Here is a 16,293-nt window from a genome sequence, read left to right on the forward strand (position 1 = left end):
GAAGCCTTGATGGGCAGGAGGTTGAGTGCGGCAGACCTGGGAAGGCTGTAGGAGTTTTTGACTGCTCTCTGACTACCTCCTGGTTGACAGCAGCTGCTGGGACGTGCGGCACAGTGATTGTTAACACCCACATAGGCAAGTTGGTCACTGCTATAAAAAGTGACCCTAGGAGTCAAAACTGACTAAGAACAGAAATTGGTACTTTTTCAAAAAGCATCATTTGGAAACAGCTTTTCTGTGAAAAGAGGAAGTGTCTGTGCTTACAGATTAAATGCGGTGTCAGCTTAGTATCCATGCCTGTATTGTTACCCGCTTGCTCAAGTCTTTGGCTGACTTGTGTTTGCTGAGGGAAGAGCACCTGGAAAGAAAGGCTGAGCACCCTCGCTGGAAGATTATATTTGGCCTCTCTGGTTTTGACCTAAATTATAGTTCTTGACTTGAAAAATAGCTTCAGTAAGCTTTTGAGTCATGATGATTAAATTAACTCTTGATGGACTATGTTAACAGGCTGTGATCTTTTCTTTAAAACTGCTTTTAGCTTTTAAGAAAGTAAACTTTGCATCATCCCGCCGTGTCATTTCTTTTCATCTTAAACTCAGAGTGTCCTAGTTGGGTGGCCTGGAAAACATGCTAATACAAAGCTTTAAAAAGTTGGCTTTATTTAAACTGATTGATCTTTGTGTCAGTATCGAATTGAATATAATGCCTTATAAAAATTTGCATAATGGCAGCAGTACTTAACTGCATTATTTTGTAGCCAAACATCATGTGTGAAATTGTCATACAGTCTTCAAAAAATTCATATGTTCCATTCAGAGACATTGAGCCAGATGCCTCTAGAATTTTAAATTAGGCAGATACTGTTTTCCTTTTCAAATGGAAAAAAGTAGGTCAGAGAAATTTATTGAGCGATGTTACCTTCCTCTGCATGAATTTTTTTTTCGTTTTTTTTTTTTTTTTTTTTTTTCCTTTTTGAAGGGAAAGGAGGAGTAGTTTCCAGATGAAGGATAGGGAAGACGTGTGAGAGATTTCTGGTAATAGGACAGATATATATATATTTTTTTCCCCCACTAAAAACTATATACAGATTTTTAAAAAATGGCTGCATGCAAGTTAGTAGCTAAACTGCAAATAAGTCCCATGCCTGGTAGTCTGAAATCTGTTGCTGCTGGTCCTTTCTGAATGTGTCACCTTCCAAATGGCAATATGGGAGCACATGTACTTCTGGCCAGGCACTCAGTGGAGGGGCTCTCATGGTGCTGGAACTGGTACTGATGAAAGGTTGTGTTCCATTCATCAGAGTACCCTAAAACTGTCTGGACTCTCTCAGTTGGCCGTGCAGGTTTCAAGTAAATGTTGCCTTGGTGCTTTGTCTTTTGCTCGCCAATAGTGTGGTCATAGGTTTTAGGACGTAGCTCTCAGGAGCCAGGAACTGTGCTTTACTCTCTTTGGTGTTCCTAGGACCCAAAAATGTGCCTGGATTTGGTTACCTGTTGTTGACTTGTTTGTTGAATGCCGTAGCAATGAAGGAAAAAAAAGCCCCACCTACTTATTACCCGTTCAGAAGATACGGTGTCTAAACCAGCTGTGGGGGGGGGGGGGGTGGGTAGAAAGGCCCAACACTCTTTCTTCAGCCCTGCTGCTCCTTATGACCAGTTGGTGTCTGCTGCTGCAAAGACACGCCCAAAGAAGCCAGCTTTTCTGAGATAAAAACGATTCAATGACAATTATTTAAGTAGAAATTGCTACTTCGATATATACTGTGCCTTAGTAATGATTGAGCAGGAATATTAAACACTCTTGAATAAGCATGTGTTGTCAAAATAGGGATTTAGGGATTAGTCAGAATACATCATAATAAAATGGTAAATTTTTTTTTTTTAGTTCATCAGAGAATGTGTTTAGTGGAGAGTAGTTATGTCCTGTTGGCTAGTTGGCTATACCTGACCGACATTGTTGAGCTCTGTGCTTTGTCTTGTGGTTGCAGCAAGAGCACGCTGCCCCCAAGAAGAGCAAAATCCAGAAAACTAGGGAGAGAAGCGATTGTCACATTACACCACATATGATAATAAAGGCATCTCCACAGTACTAGGGATACATGAGCAGTGATTCGCTCTTCAAATTCCCAAGGGAGTAGGTGAGCACTTGAGCTGATGTTCGAAGGACAAGCAGATTTTTAGGAGCACATAGGGTAGGATGAAGGGGGAAAGAAGGGTTTCTAGAGGAGGGATTAACATCTGCAGAGGCACAGAGGTGAAGAAAACCATGATCATCTCCTATACGGATAGGGTCTAGAAAAATCTTTCCTCTTTATTTATCAGATTTAAGCAGGAAAGGTTAAACGTCCACAGACTGTGATTTTTAGAACCCCTAGGAAACCTCACCTGATCCACGTTGATGTGTGTCCTAAAAAGTTCCAGTTCCTACTTCAGGGATGGTTCTGAAATCTAGCCAAGCGTCAGACCATTAGGGGAACGAGTTGCAAATGCAAATATCTAGCACTTTTGCCCCAGAAACTCTAATTCAGGAAGAAAGGGGAAGAGCCTACTAGGGTAACTCTTTAAATTTCCCCTGATGGCTTGACATTCTTCAGCCAGTTTTTTGCAGAAGCTCGGTGACTTGATTTGAAACACTCACCAGTGAGGTTTCTGCGGGAACCGGTGGCACTTTCTCTTTCCCTGGTGGAAAGTGCTCCAGGGCCCAGGGAAATTGTAAGTCTTGCCTGCTGACATTCACATACAGATGAAAGCAAATTAAAATTAGTATCAGAGTGGTCTTGAGAGAAGTATGTAGGAAAACACTACAACTGACGGCACTTTGGATTGGAGACCTGTCCCACCACTTCCTTCTGGGGGCTTGAGGAAGCTGGTCTCAAAGTTTTTGGCCTTGGAACCCCTTCTCATTCAAAAATGACTGTGGACCCAAAGAGCTTTTATGTGTCTGTTAATATTTGTTGTATTAGAAATTAAAATAGAAATATTACTAACATTTGGTAATATATTCTAAAATTCTCATTATATATTAACCAGAAATAACACTTTTATGAATAATGAATGAATAATAAAAATGTGAGTATTTTTCAGAATATAAAGTGAGTAGAATGACATTGTTTACATTTTTGAATTCTATTTAAATGTGTGGATAAATGGAAAACATACTGTTTGTTGCAATATCACACATTATATAGCTTCTGGAAAACTGAATTGTACACTCCTGAGACAGAGCAAAAAACAAATAATGCCTTAGTATTATTATGAAAATGGATTTGACTTTGCAGGTACCCCCAGTAGTCATGGGGTTCCCTGGAGAATAATTATCTCTTAAGGCCACCCAGCAGAACACCTGTTATCTTCCTATACGTGTGCATGTGTACTCACACACCCATGCACACTGCACACAGGCTTCCTAAGTATTAGTTACTGCCTAGGCTCCTCAAAATAAAGATTCTGAGAAGATGGACTACCATGGTTCATTCTAGGAATTACTCTATTTGGAGTATATTTTATTATTATTTTTAAAACATTTTTTAACGTTTATTCATTTTTAAGAGAGAGCATGAGCAGGGAAGGGGCAGAGAGAGGGAGACACCGAATCTGAAACAGGCTCCAGGCTCTGAGCTGTCAGCACAGAGCCCGACGCGGGTCTTGATCTCACAAACTGCGAGATCCTGACCTCAGCTGAAGTCAGACGCTCAACCTACTGAGCCACCCAGGCGCCCCGATTTTATTATTTTTTTAAGTGTTTATTTTTGAGAGAGGGAGAGCATGAGCAGGGTAGGGGCAGGGAGAGAGGAGGACAGAGGATCCAAAGCGGGCTCCACGCTGATGTCAGTAAGCCCGTTGTGGGGCTCATACTCACAAACCATGAGATCGTGACCTGAGCCAAAGTCAGAGGCTCAACTGACTGAGCCACCCGGGGGGTCCTGGAACAGACTTTAAATGAACATGAAAGAAGACAGCTAAGCATCTTTTGAATGAATAAATGTTAAATATTTATGTACTATGTACCTCAATATGTTAGTTAATCAAATGAGAAGATTAGACACCTTTGCAGCCCACCATTTAGAATCTGTGATTATTTCCAAGTAAATTAATATTGGAAGCTAGTATTCCCAATTAAAGATAGCACTGGATCGTGGTTAAAATAACAAGTTCTGAATCCAGAAAGCTTTGTCTGAATCCCTGCCCCAATTCTGACAGGAAACATGGGTGAGTGGCTGAACACCTTGGAGCCTCAATTTCCTCATCTCTAAATGAGAATAGTAGCAGTAAAGGTTCACAGTCCCTTATATTCATTTCTAAAATTCAAACAATTTTGAAATTTTATTTTTAAAGTTTATGTATTTTATGAGAATCCTTGCTTATGAGTTGGGGGAGGGGCAGAGAGAGAGGGAGGGAGAGAATCCCAAGCAGGCTCCATGCTGTCAGTGCAGAGCCTGATGTATGGCTTAAACTGACGAACCATGAGATCATGACCTGAGCCAAAATCAAGAGTGGGGCGCCTAACCAAATGAGCCACCCAGACGCCTGATGTTTTACTTTGAAATGGAAACGGGTATTTTATTTATGACTCATGGAACGGCAAAAACTGACCTGAACCCATTTGGTTGTAAATGTTGACCTAACCAGACAGAATCTCTTTTCATTTATCCTGCCTGATAGGACTAGTTGTGCGTTTTGCTGCATATATTGAGTGATTTATGTAGTACTGTCCTGGGCCTTGCTTAGTCTGTCTATTATGGATGTGTCATAGTAAATCATAAATGCAAGGACTTTGGATAAGTGATTGAGGATAGGTAGTACCTCATTAGGCTTAAATGGGCTAATGTATACCTATGATGTCTAGAATATTTCTCAGTACATAGTAGCATATTAGGTTTTGTTAAATACGGTAATATTTCCAAATAAACCTAGAAACCACTGTAACCCCTTTTTAGTTTACTAACATTTCCACATGAATGAAAGGTGGAGTTTTGTTTTATTTTTCCCTCTCATTTTTGGCAATAGAAAAAAATTGGCAAGGTGCTGTTTTCCCGCTTTGTGTCAAGGAAAATAGTAACACTGCCTGCCCTTCATCCTGCATCCCATGGGAGGACATAGTCCCCAGTGAATCCTGGATGGAGGGCACTGCTGACTCACCAGATCCTTGTCTCTATCTGTGCAAGGCAAGGCCTGTGGTGCTTGAACAAATCCTCCAGCCTGGGAACTTTCATGTTGCCAATGAAAATGGTTTATAATATCATAATAGTAACTGGCCAACTGGTGAAGGGTAAGATAACAAGGACATTTGACCCCTTGGGCCACTCCTTCATCAAGCCTCTTCAAATAAATGCTTGGTAACCAGCTGGAGAGTGGGATCTTGAATGGATTGGCACTTGAGATGTTCTCCAGGTGTACATCAGGGTGTAGATGAAAATTAGTATATGCCCACTGGACATGGCACTTTGATCTTCAAAGCCTGAAAGGTATGTTACAGATCGGCCCCGGGAGTGAGTCTCTGTTCTCGTCTGTGACAGGCGTCACGGGCTGATTTCTTTCCTATCTTCTGTTGCAATTACAGTTTCCCAGGCAAGGCTTGCAGCAGACCCAGCAGCAGCAACAGACGGCCGCCCTGGTGCGGCAGCTCCAGAAGCAGCTTTCTAGTAAGTACCCCTGCATCACAGAACAGATGGCTCCCCGGAGATTAAAAACAAGCAGGCAAAACACAAGTTGGTGGCTCTGCAAAATCTGCACTGTCTTCCTTCGGTACCGTTTTCATCTTCATTTTTGTCCAGGCTGGTTGTTGTTTTGTTGGGGTTCTGTCTGGTTCAAATGCTTCCCCCGCTGCCCTGGAAAAGTCCCGATCTTTTTTTTGAGTTCAGAGATGTTTTCTCTTGCTTCCATCTGAACCCAGAAATGCTTCTTTGCATTTGGGAAACCCGTGCAGAACTGCGGGTACCCTTTTTTATCAAGCCGGAAGGTTCGGAGAACAACTTGGCTGATGCCCTCAAGTGTGCTGATGACGGAGGTGCGGTGTCTGACCTGGAGGAGTGCCAGCACTGAGACTGTGCCTCTTCTTGCCACTGCACCATCCTGTCCTTCCTGATAACAGGGCAGAGAAATCCCTGCCTGCTTTGCTGGTGTGAATTTTGTTTGTTTAATTGTGCTGCCTCTCTACAGCAGTTCCAACAACTCATTTCACCACACCTCACCTAGATGTCGGCAGTGTGCTCCCATGAATTGAATCACCCATGTGTTGCCATCACAGGATGGGAAATATTTTTAGAAATGGGAGCCAGACCCCTGTGATACAAAGAATATTGGCCCCGAAGTTAAGTCTAAATTCCGGTGCCAGCTCTGTCGGGAGTGGCAGTTTGTTCTGGGTCTCAGTTTGTGTCCTTTTCAAGGCAGATTAGAGACCAGCTAGTCCTAAAGGCAGCTGTGTGACTCTGGGAGGATGTTGTCAGGAGGAGGGTCAGTTTGTGACTGAGGAGCAACTTGGTTTTCGTCTTAACTTTCTGCCTGGCTGCTGTCCGTGTTGATTGCCTGGTGGAGGGAGTACCCCTCTTATATACCTTGCTTTTTTTCCCTTTAAAAATATTTGCCTTTTTTAGCCTCATTTAATTTGTTAAATCATTTAAATCCATCTTCTTTTCTAACTACTGTGTAATAGGTGTGGTTTATTAAACAAATGTGAGGTTAAAATTTTATTGTTTTATTCGAGAGTTCCTACTTTCACTTGGCTAAAGAGAGAGTAAAATTTTAACACAGGGACAACATGCTTATATTTTAGGGTTTTTTTTTTTTTCCTTCTCTTTAGAAATAAGTACCTATGGTTTTTATGCAGTATCACCTATTTTGGGAGCATATCTACCTCTATTTCCTGTTTCCCAGAACTCATGAAATGCAGGTCTCATTTTCGTTTTAACCCATCATTTACGGAACACTTGTTTTGGCCCCAGGCTTTGTGACTTCACATATATTAATTCACTTAATTCCTTAAAAACCACCCTGTGAGTTTAGGTATTACTATCCCTATATTCTAGATGAGGGAGTTGGACTCATTGGCCCAAGTTATTGAGCTAAAAGTAAGGGGCAGAACTGGGACTTGAATTCAGATGGTCTCCTTCCAGAGCCTACCTCTTAACCACAACACACTCTGCTCCCTCATATTAGCAGTTATGCCAGCCTCCTTGGTTGAATAATGGCCACTTTGGAATAATGGCCACTTTGCTGACACATCATTCAACTCTACACTGTACAACTCCAGATGGCCCCTTTTGTATCCTCACTCACGTGAATGGAGCCTTTGGATTTGAATAGTCCCACCAGAGTTATGGAAGCAGTAGCTGTTCCCTCCCCTCCCCTCCCCTTCCCTCCCCTTCCCTTTTTTCCTTTTTCTTTTTCTTTTCCTTTCTTTTTCCTTTCCTTTTCTTTTCTTTCATTTAATTTGGGAGAGAAGGAGGTTGAAGGGGCAGAGAAGGGGTGGGGGGGGGGGGTGGAGAGGAAATCCCAAGCAGACTCAGCACCATCAGTGCAGAGCCTGATGCAGGGCTCAAACTCACAAACCAGGAGATCAAGATCTGGGCTGAAATCAAAAGTCGGATGCTTAACTGACCGAGCCACCCAGGCACCCCAGCAGTAGCTGTTTCTAAGTCTCTGTAGGAGACTTTGTCCCTACTATTCTATTTTTCTATGTGTGTGTGTACATGCACACATGTACACATATGCATAGGCACAGACTTGAGTCGACACATACAACCATTCTCACACATGTATACACCCTTGTACACTTCTCTTTTGTGTATCTTACGGCGATTTGCAGAAGATTTTCCCATTCCACACCACTTTTCTCTCACTTACTATAATGTCAGTGTGAAAGTTTTGGGAACTTTCAACATTTTACAATACTTAGAGTCCTTCCATATGTTAGTACTGAGTTATTTCTTAGTTCAGAGACAGAGACTTTAGATGGGCCAATTAGTGTCCCAAGGCTTTGTGCTGACAGGCGGAGGACTCTGATGTAGAGCAGGTGTCTGTGTGGAATGAATTCAGTTGCCATATTTAGACCTTACCGTTCAGGTCTCTGGGCTAGCATGCACTCCCTGGCCAGTCTGTTCCCCTGTTCTTGAAGCTGGTACTGAGAACAGTGACAGGAGGGTAGCATCTGTCGGTGGTATAATTTTGCATCCGCAATTTTATTTGAATTTATTTTTCTCATTAGGTAACCAGCCACAGCAAGGAGTGACTCCCTATGGGCATCCATCACATTTCTGAATCTGGAAGAGGACAAGACCTAAAGTTTTATGTTTGCACTGAAAAATAGAAAATCAAATTTAATGCATCAGTCATCTTTAGAAATGTCCCTATGTTCTTTTCTTTCTTTGAAGTTTTTCTATATTTTGTGCTACATTTCATATAGAGGCATTTAAACAAAGAGAAAAGGAGGAGGTGTGGTTTGGGGTTTTTTTTTGTTAGTTTCAACTTTAAAGTAGGTATAAAAATGTGGATCCTGCAGGCCTATTCAAGGAAGAGCTTGGTAGCAGATCTTTTGAAATTGGTGCTTTTTTTTTTTTTTTGAATCTCCTAGAATGAATTATGGTGGATTTAAAATATTCATGTATTCATTAATGATGAAGGGTTTTTTTGTAGTTTGTTTTGTTTTTTTTCCCAAACTGCTGGACCAAACTACTGATTTGAAAGGCATGTCCAATCTTGACAGGAGAGTAATCCATTTATTCTACTTTCACCTGTGATGGTGAAATGGACATCTATTTGCATTGCTCTAATTTGAAATGTTTGTAATTTCATAAGCACTTTATAAACTTCGTTCTTATTTATGTAGGATTTTCTTTGCTTTTGTTGTGGTCAAAAGGTGCTGAAACAGATTGTTGCTTAGTACTTAAATTTCTTAGATCAAGAACTTAAACCCAGGCTTCTGTGAGAGCCACCTTAAGATCTGTGGAAGCCTGTTAGAAGTAGCTGTACTCGAGTTTGTTTTCAGTTACAAGATCATTGACCAGAGTCTTTGTGAAGGTACAACATGTAAAATTCTAAAGGCCCGAACAAGCCACAGTGGAATTGTTCCCATTATTTATTGCCAGATTTGGCAAAAAGGACACTTGGTTCTCCTGAACCTTATGCCAACTTGAGAACAAACAGTCTTGCCGCTGGCCTGAGATTCCACAGCGCTCAAACTTGATGTGGTTTCCAGAGAATCTGGCCCCCAAGTCCAGAAGGCTCTGGTTTTCATAAAGGTGTATTTGCTGTTTATTTTGTATGGTAAGTATTTGCTATTTTGAATTTAACTATTAATGTTGGTGTCAGTCTTGGTTGTGTATTGCATATACTGTATTTATAAATTGGTGCAAAAAGCACAAGTAAATTATACATCAAATTTATTATAAAGAAATAGTAACTATTTTAACTTTGTTCAAGTATGTGGTAATTTGCTCCTATTAGAGTAAAAAATACAGTAAATTATTATCAGTTTGTGTAACTTAAGAGTATTCCATATAATATTTTTTTAGATTTAGATGCATAAAATTTTGAATGTGAAAATTGCAGGGCATTTTAAAACATGTGGGGGATATTTTCCCATGTTTTGTGTTAATTCATTTTCTTTTGCCATATGATTTTACATGTAATGTAGTTGAGCATACTGTGAATAGACTTGTCTATAATGAGCAAACCACGTAGAACTACTTTTTTAAAACGTAGCTAGGACAACTTTAGAGCGTTTCTTTTGCAGATCATTATATAAATAATTTATATCTTCCTAGGTGAGTTACTCATTGCAAAGTTTGACTCATGCAAACGACCTCAAATACATGTCCGCTTACTTTGCTGTGGCAGCACCCATGTGAACTGCTTTGTACACTGTGAAATAATTCACTCCAGCCTGCTCATTTCATGTTTACTCTGGGCTGGAAAAGACTTTGCCAAAACATTAAAGACCATTCTTTTCACTAAATTAACATATTCTATCTGCTTTCGGAAGACAGATCTTTACATTTCAACTGGTTTTGTATATCAGGTTTTGGGGGTTTTGTGCTTTTTTTTTTCCTCTTGAGAATCATACTTAGATTTCATGAAGTTATTTTTCTTCAAAGTAATATATCCATATAATAATTGCCTTGGCAAAACAACCGAAATGTGAATGTTGTGCCTAGTGAGTGAGTCATGTTCCGTCCTGATTTTCTTTTCAAGAATTATTGGTATTTGAAATGCCAATTTTCAGTTTGAACCATATATTTTTATAGTTCAGTATCGCAAACAGCAGTAATATTGTTTCAAGAATGAGTGTTATAATTGCATAGCATTTGTATGCACTTTATGGTTTGCATAAGTTAGTGAAATTAATTTATTAATAATCATTTTGCACATGAAAGCTGTGGGGTATACCTTTTTTCTTGTTGCGTCCTTTTCTTTTCAGGTGACAAAGCTAAGTTATGGTGTAATTCAGATTCTATAGAAGGTTGAGGAAAAACCTGGTTTACCCCTGTGCATTATAAAGAGAGCAACTGGAATTTTTAATCTAGTCTTAGCATATTTCCTTCCACTTAATCCTATATCCTAAGGGGTTTCTTTTTTTTTTTTAGCAAATGCATTAATTTGCATTAAAATCACAAGGGAAAGCCGTATCCTTTGCCAGAACCTGGTGGTTTTGCTTTGTAAGATAGGATAAGATGGAGGACCCTCCCCCCCGCCCACCCCCCCCAGGCCTTGTAAAAATAAGACTTTGAAATTGGCCATAAGAATCCCTTAAATATACCTGTTTACACCATACTCTCATTCCTAATAGTTTACATTTGTCGTTTTATTTACTCCTCTTAGCCCCGAAGTAGAGGAGGTCACAGGGAGAATGAGTATGTTTGACCTCCTGTGGCCACAGGGTACCAACATCAGAGCTAGTAGCAATCGGGCCCCCTCTTATGTGGGGCCAGCTGAAAGTTGGTGTGATGAAAACACAATCAGCAGGGGCCAACATAGTTCTTGGTTTTGTGTGCTGAGGTATCTGAGCAAGACCTATGGCATATCCTTTTTTTCCCACTTAAAATAAATTACGCTGGAAAATCCCAGCCTCTAGAATTAAAAAAAGAATCATAATGTTCCCCCAAATCAATTCACCTTGAATTACAAAAAAGCAACATTTAATGTAGGTTTGATCAAATTTTAAGTACAATGAAACTTCATTATATGTATTTATGTCTTAGATCGAGATTTTTCCATTTTCCTTTCCCCTAAAGGATTATCACTTAATGAAATAACTTGCTCCTTAAAGCAATGGTTCCTCCTCAGAATATTTTCCTTATAAAGCGTTCCAAACCAAGGATGCCTGAGTTAGATTTTGAAGTGATAAAGAAGTTTTGTTGTATTCTTGAAGGATTTTTAATTAGTTTATTTCAGTAAAGAGGTAATCAGCCCCCCTTTTCACATTTTATGAAGTGTAGGTGTTAAGTTGCTTTTTACTTGTGGAAAAGTTAGGCTGCCTTTATTTTAAATGCAGTTATGAAAACATTTTTGTATTCCCCATCAATGAAAGATTTCAGTGTACACAATAATCATAATAAAAAGTGCTTATTTTCTCTAGGTTTTTCTAAAATATTTCTAAACCAGCCACAAAATATCCACACATCAAAATGATAAATTTACATCAAGACTGCAAATTTAATCTTTTCCATTGTCTCTTCTTAGTGCCATGCTTGTAACATTGATAGAAGGTGGACACTAGGCAGCTGGTAGTAAGAGAAAAAGCCCATTCTTGAATGAAGAATTCAGATACATTAGCCATTTGTTATTTTATGGTGGACAGTTTTACCTTAATGTTCATTGTTATTTGTTGGCAAAATAAAAGTGCCTTAAGTTAAAAGTTTGTTTGGAGATCAATTAACAAAATCACTATCCGTCATACTGCATTTATTTACAAGTCTTTTTTTTTTTTTTGCATGTCCATTATGAATTTAATATTGTAAATGTACTCAAATTCATTTACATGCCTATGGCTGCCTTTGATTAAACTTCTTCCAAAAAATAAACTCTGTCCAGGTGTTGACTCTGTTCAATTTTATTTCATTTCAGATTACCTGAATATAAGTTGTTGCATAATCACTACCCAGTGGATTCCTTGCTGTGCATTTGTAGATCCCAGAATCTGAGGTTTGGGGATTCTGAATGATGAGGGTACCTCGGGGGTGAAAAGGCTCAATTCCATGAGTCCTCCCTTTATTTGCCATTGAGAGCAAGGAGTGGTCAGGCATCTCCCATGTGATTTCTGGCTTGGGGACTCCCAGGGCCACACAGAGGAGCTGAAGGGCAGCTCCTGTCCTTGTGAGAATGCTCCTGGGTGGGCGATTTGTAATTCGGGGTGCGTAGGCTACAACCATTACTGGAACAGTAATCAGGGCATGGCCAACACTATTTTGAGCCTTACAAATATAGTTTCCTCTGTCGTAAGCTGTTGCGTCTTTGATGACTAAGGTGCCATTTTCATGCAATATGAATTTTCCATTAATTTGAGGCCCATCTATTATATAACCGCTTGGTGTAGTCCACTTGATATTTGGCTTAGGGCTTCCATCAGACACACAGTGCAGGGATAGAGAGTCTCCACTGAAACAGTAAACTGTTCCCAGTGCATAAGTAAGAATGACTGGCTTCTGGCCAATTTCTAATACAATTAATTTTTCAATATAGCCAACTTGATTTCTTGCTGCACACCGATATTTTCCTGCATCATCTCGAGTTGTTTTAGAAATGATAAAAGAGCCGTTGCTTGCTATCAGATACTGAGAAATTCGAGGTTCATTGGGAAATCTTGTGCCATTTGGTAAAATCCAGATTATTTCAGGTGGTGGGTTACCATCCACAGAGCAATTCAATGCTGTGGACTTGCCAAGCTGGGCAACTATTTTTTCATTATATGGATTTCTGAATGTTGGTCTTCTTAGCATTTCTAATACTTCTAACTGTACCACCAGCATGCTCTCTCCTCCTTCATTCCGAGCCACACAGATAAAATCTGCTGAATCTGAAAGCCTCACATTCCTAATTTCCAAGGTTCCATTTTTATGGACTGTGATTCTGCTTCCATAGTATGGGGCTGTGAGGAAAATATTGTCCGGCATGATCCACATGATCTGAGGCAATGGTGTTCCTTCGGCTCTGCAGTCAAAGTGTTTTTTGGAATGCCTCACAGCTGTGGCTTTAATAACTGTTTTGTTTGTATACAGACCATTGATTAAGGGAGGTTTGGAGACGACATCCAGTTTGTACATTTTGGTGTCATCCCCACTGGGATTTCGGGCCACACACACATACTCTCCAGAATCGAGTAGCTTCACTTTGTTGATGGACAGAGACGCGTTGGCATGAAATGTGTATCGGTCCTTAGAGAATGAAATCATATCATGGGAAGGCAGCAACCAAAATACTTTTGGTTTGGGTTCACCAACGACCTCACAGTCAAGGACCGCCGTGTCTCCAGCCTTGATTCGCATGTTACTCTTGTAACCCTGCCTGATCCGTGGGGCAGCTGTTATGACCGTTAGGTGGACCTTCATTTCATCCTTCCCTAGAGTGTTCTGGGCATAGCAAGTATAATCTCCTTCCTCTGCTATCCCAACTTTGTTGAAGTATAAGGTTCCGTTGTCAAAAAGGGTATACCTCCTGGTCCTGAGGCCACTGTCATCGGCTTGCATTGCATTGTTTATCATCGTTCCATCAGGCAAACTCCAAGATATCTCAGGTACTGGTGAGCCAGAAGCCTCACAATCAACTTGGAAATCTTTCCCATGAAATACCTGCTTTTTAAAATGTTGCTTGTGATAAATTTTAGCGGGTTTCAGTCGTAGGCTCACATGCATCAGTATCAGATCATCTCCCATTTTGTTTCTGGCCACACACAAGTAGTCACCGCCATCTTTTTCTGTTATTGAGCCAATAAACAAGGATCCATTTGGATAGACATGGATGCGGCTGCCCATTCTAAGGAGAGAAGACACATTTTGAGTGTGCAGCTATTAGTAAGGGGTGAAAGAGTTGTCCTTATTTACATAGGATTAGCTTTATGGACATTTTCTTAAACTGTTGCAGTGAAATTAAAATCAGTTCTAGCTTATTGACTGTCTTCTAAGCCATTTCCTGAAAGATAAAATTATCTCATCGAGCAAATACAGTGCAAAGAATATTTCTCAGATGGACTTCAAATGTCTTTTACAATCATGATTTTAGAAATACAATGCTGAGAATGCTAGAAATGTTGGATGCCTTAGACACATGACCTTCGTCATATTGAATGATTTTTACATATGAAATGATTATCTTGTGACTGTCAGTAAAGAACTTTCATGCATACTTGTTCAGGAAAGATGCCAGACTATATTTTTTAAAAAGATTAGTAACAAAACGGAATTATGTGGTTACAAAATAAATTATGCTTTGTTATGAAGAAAGAAAATGTCATGTCAATGTGAGACTCATTAGAAGCCTGCTGTTGGATCTGTGCTTTGCGGCAGCTGAAAAGTGGTCTCTGCGTTTTGTCCAACCGTTCCACACTATTTTTCTCCCTGAAGTTATCACAGCCTGCCATTACCACAGTGAACCACCAGGTGGCACATGTTTCCTGATAAAACCAAATCTAGCTTTTCAGAGAGGCCCGTGGAAAATTGAATTGGCACTAAAAATGGGATCGTGATCATCCATCAGAGAACATCTATACATGTTTTTCTTCTACTTTTGTTTTTTTGGCAATGTGCCAAGCAGGCAAATGAAACAAGAAGAAAGTTTGGACAATCTTTCACAGCATAGCTGCTACCCAAGTCAAACAGCCCAAGTCACTTTTCATTCTCCAGCAAACAAGTATGGATAGTGTTGTGGTATGTTACAAAAGGTACTGTTATTTTTAAATCTTTAAGTAGTTCCCCACTATACAGCTGAAAGTACTGATAGAGAGCCTTAGTAACTTGCCTCGGGTTACAGGGCTAGTTCTCAAATTCCTATCTTTTTCACCACCTGATATTCTTGTCTAATACTTTATAAAAGCACTGATTCTTAAACTTGGGTGAATATGAAAATCATTTATGGAGTATAAAATGGGTCCCACCTCCCTGAATTTGACTAAATTGGTGTGGAGTGTGACCTAGGCATCAGGATTCTTAGTTTTCCAATGATTCTCATGCAGCCAAGTCCGAGAACAGTGCTCTAAACCTTGGCTCTCAAAAACAGTTCTCTCATCACCTGCATTTCCTGGCTTCACTTTTCAGAGATTCTGATTCACTAGATTTGGCCAGGGGTCTGGGAACCCAGTGAGTAACAAACATCCCAGATGACTGTAGCTCCTAAGTAACAGTTTGAGAACCAGTCTCAAATTTAAGCAGGCACTAAAATCACCTGGAAGGCTTTTAAGAACACAGATTGCTTGTTAAAACACAGACTCAGTTTCTGATTTGCCACGTTCTTAGGCAATGCTAATGCTACTGGCAGGGGGACCGCGTCCTTTGAGAACCATTGACTTTTAGAGTGACCTTGTCCTGCCCCCAAATCTGGATGCAGCTGCAAGTTGTAATATAGAAGAAGAGACGATAGCAGTTTCTTTTGGTAAACTAGTATTTTTAAGAGACAAAATTGACTTTTGAAAGTAGAAGTGGTCCCCGTGTAAAAGAAATAGAATTCTTTATGAAGATTAATAATGTACAAGCAAGTGTCTGTATTGTTTCTAAAGCAATGCTTCTCAGCCTTTATTGAGCATATGATGCATCTGGGTATCTTTTTAAAGTGCAGATTCTGATTCAGCAGGTCTGGGGTGAGACCAGATGCTCTGCCTTGTAACAAGCTCTTAGGTCACGAGGAGGGAGGTTCTGAAGAAGAGGAAACCATTCTGTGCTGAAACAAGTCATATATGTTGAAAGTACTGGAGACAGACTGGTAGTGCTCTGAATCAAAACTGTTTTTGAAAACCCAGAAGAGTCTTTTTGGTTCAGGTGAAAAGTAGGCTTTAAGAAAGGGAAAGGGTTTTGCTTTTTTTGGTCATGATGGAGTCGCAGGTAAGCACAGCTATGATGAAAGTTTTCTCATTTTTAGACTCTAAAGTTGAACCTTCTAAAGCTAAGAAGTGGAAACAGTAAGGACTTTTTTTTTCTTTTTGCAATAAATTGCCCCTTTTGTTTCAGTTGACATATCTAAAGCATCTAAGAGTATCCTTACCTTTTTGAGATTAGTTGCAAAATAATAATTGAGGTGTTTAGTTAGCAAACAAGTTGAATTTCATTATAAAAGAAAAAAATGCCAGTACCTCTCATGGGCCCATGGTAGCATC

At 39.9% G+C, this 16,293-nt stretch overlaps 2 protein-coding genes across 23 annotated transcripts in view; one reads left to right on the plus strand and one right to left on the minus strand.

The window, feature by feature from the left end:
* The window catches only part of MED12L (mediator complex subunit 12L), a 699,797-nt gene extending 688,814 nt beyond the window's left edge, over nt 1-10,983 (plus strand). For 18 of the 20 annotated variants that reach the window (XM_047875167.1, XM_047875173.1, XM_047875170.1 and 15 more), the window contains 2 exons: nt 5,560-5,641; nt 8,203-10,604. In XM_047875167.1, the coding sequence (XP_047731123.1) occupies nt 5,560-5,641; nt 8,203-8,255 (135 nt within the window). In that variant the 3' untranslated portion in view covers nt 8,256-10,604. Of the gene's footprint in view, nt 1-5,559; nt 5,642-8,202 lie in introns of all 20 variants that reach the window. The other 2 variants (XR_007155629.1, XR_007155628.1) reach the window with 2 other exon arrangements.
* Nucleotides 10,984-11,624: 641 nt separating this feature from the next.
* The window catches only part of IGSF10 (immunoglobulin superfamily member 10), a 74,971-nt gene continuing 70,302 nt past the window's right edge, over nt 11,625-16,293 (minus strand). For all 3 annotated transcript variants that reach the window (XM_047875163.1, XM_047875165.1, XM_047875164.1), the window contains one exon: nt 11,625-13,964. In XM_047875163.1, coding sequence (XP_047731119.1) covers nt 12,056-13,964 — 1,909 coding nt within the window. In that variant the 3' untranslated portion in view covers nt 11,625-12,055. The remainder of the gene's footprint in view (nt 13,965-16,293) is intronic.

The sequence above is a fragment of the Prionailurus viverrinus genome, chromosome C2, assembly GCF_022837055.1.
Source record: "Prionailurus viverrinus isolate Anna chromosome C2, UM_Priviv_1.0, whole genome shotgun sequence".
Classification (NCBI taxonomy): Eukaryota; Metazoa; Chordata; class Mammalia; order Carnivora; family Felidae; genus Prionailurus; species Prionailurus viverrinus.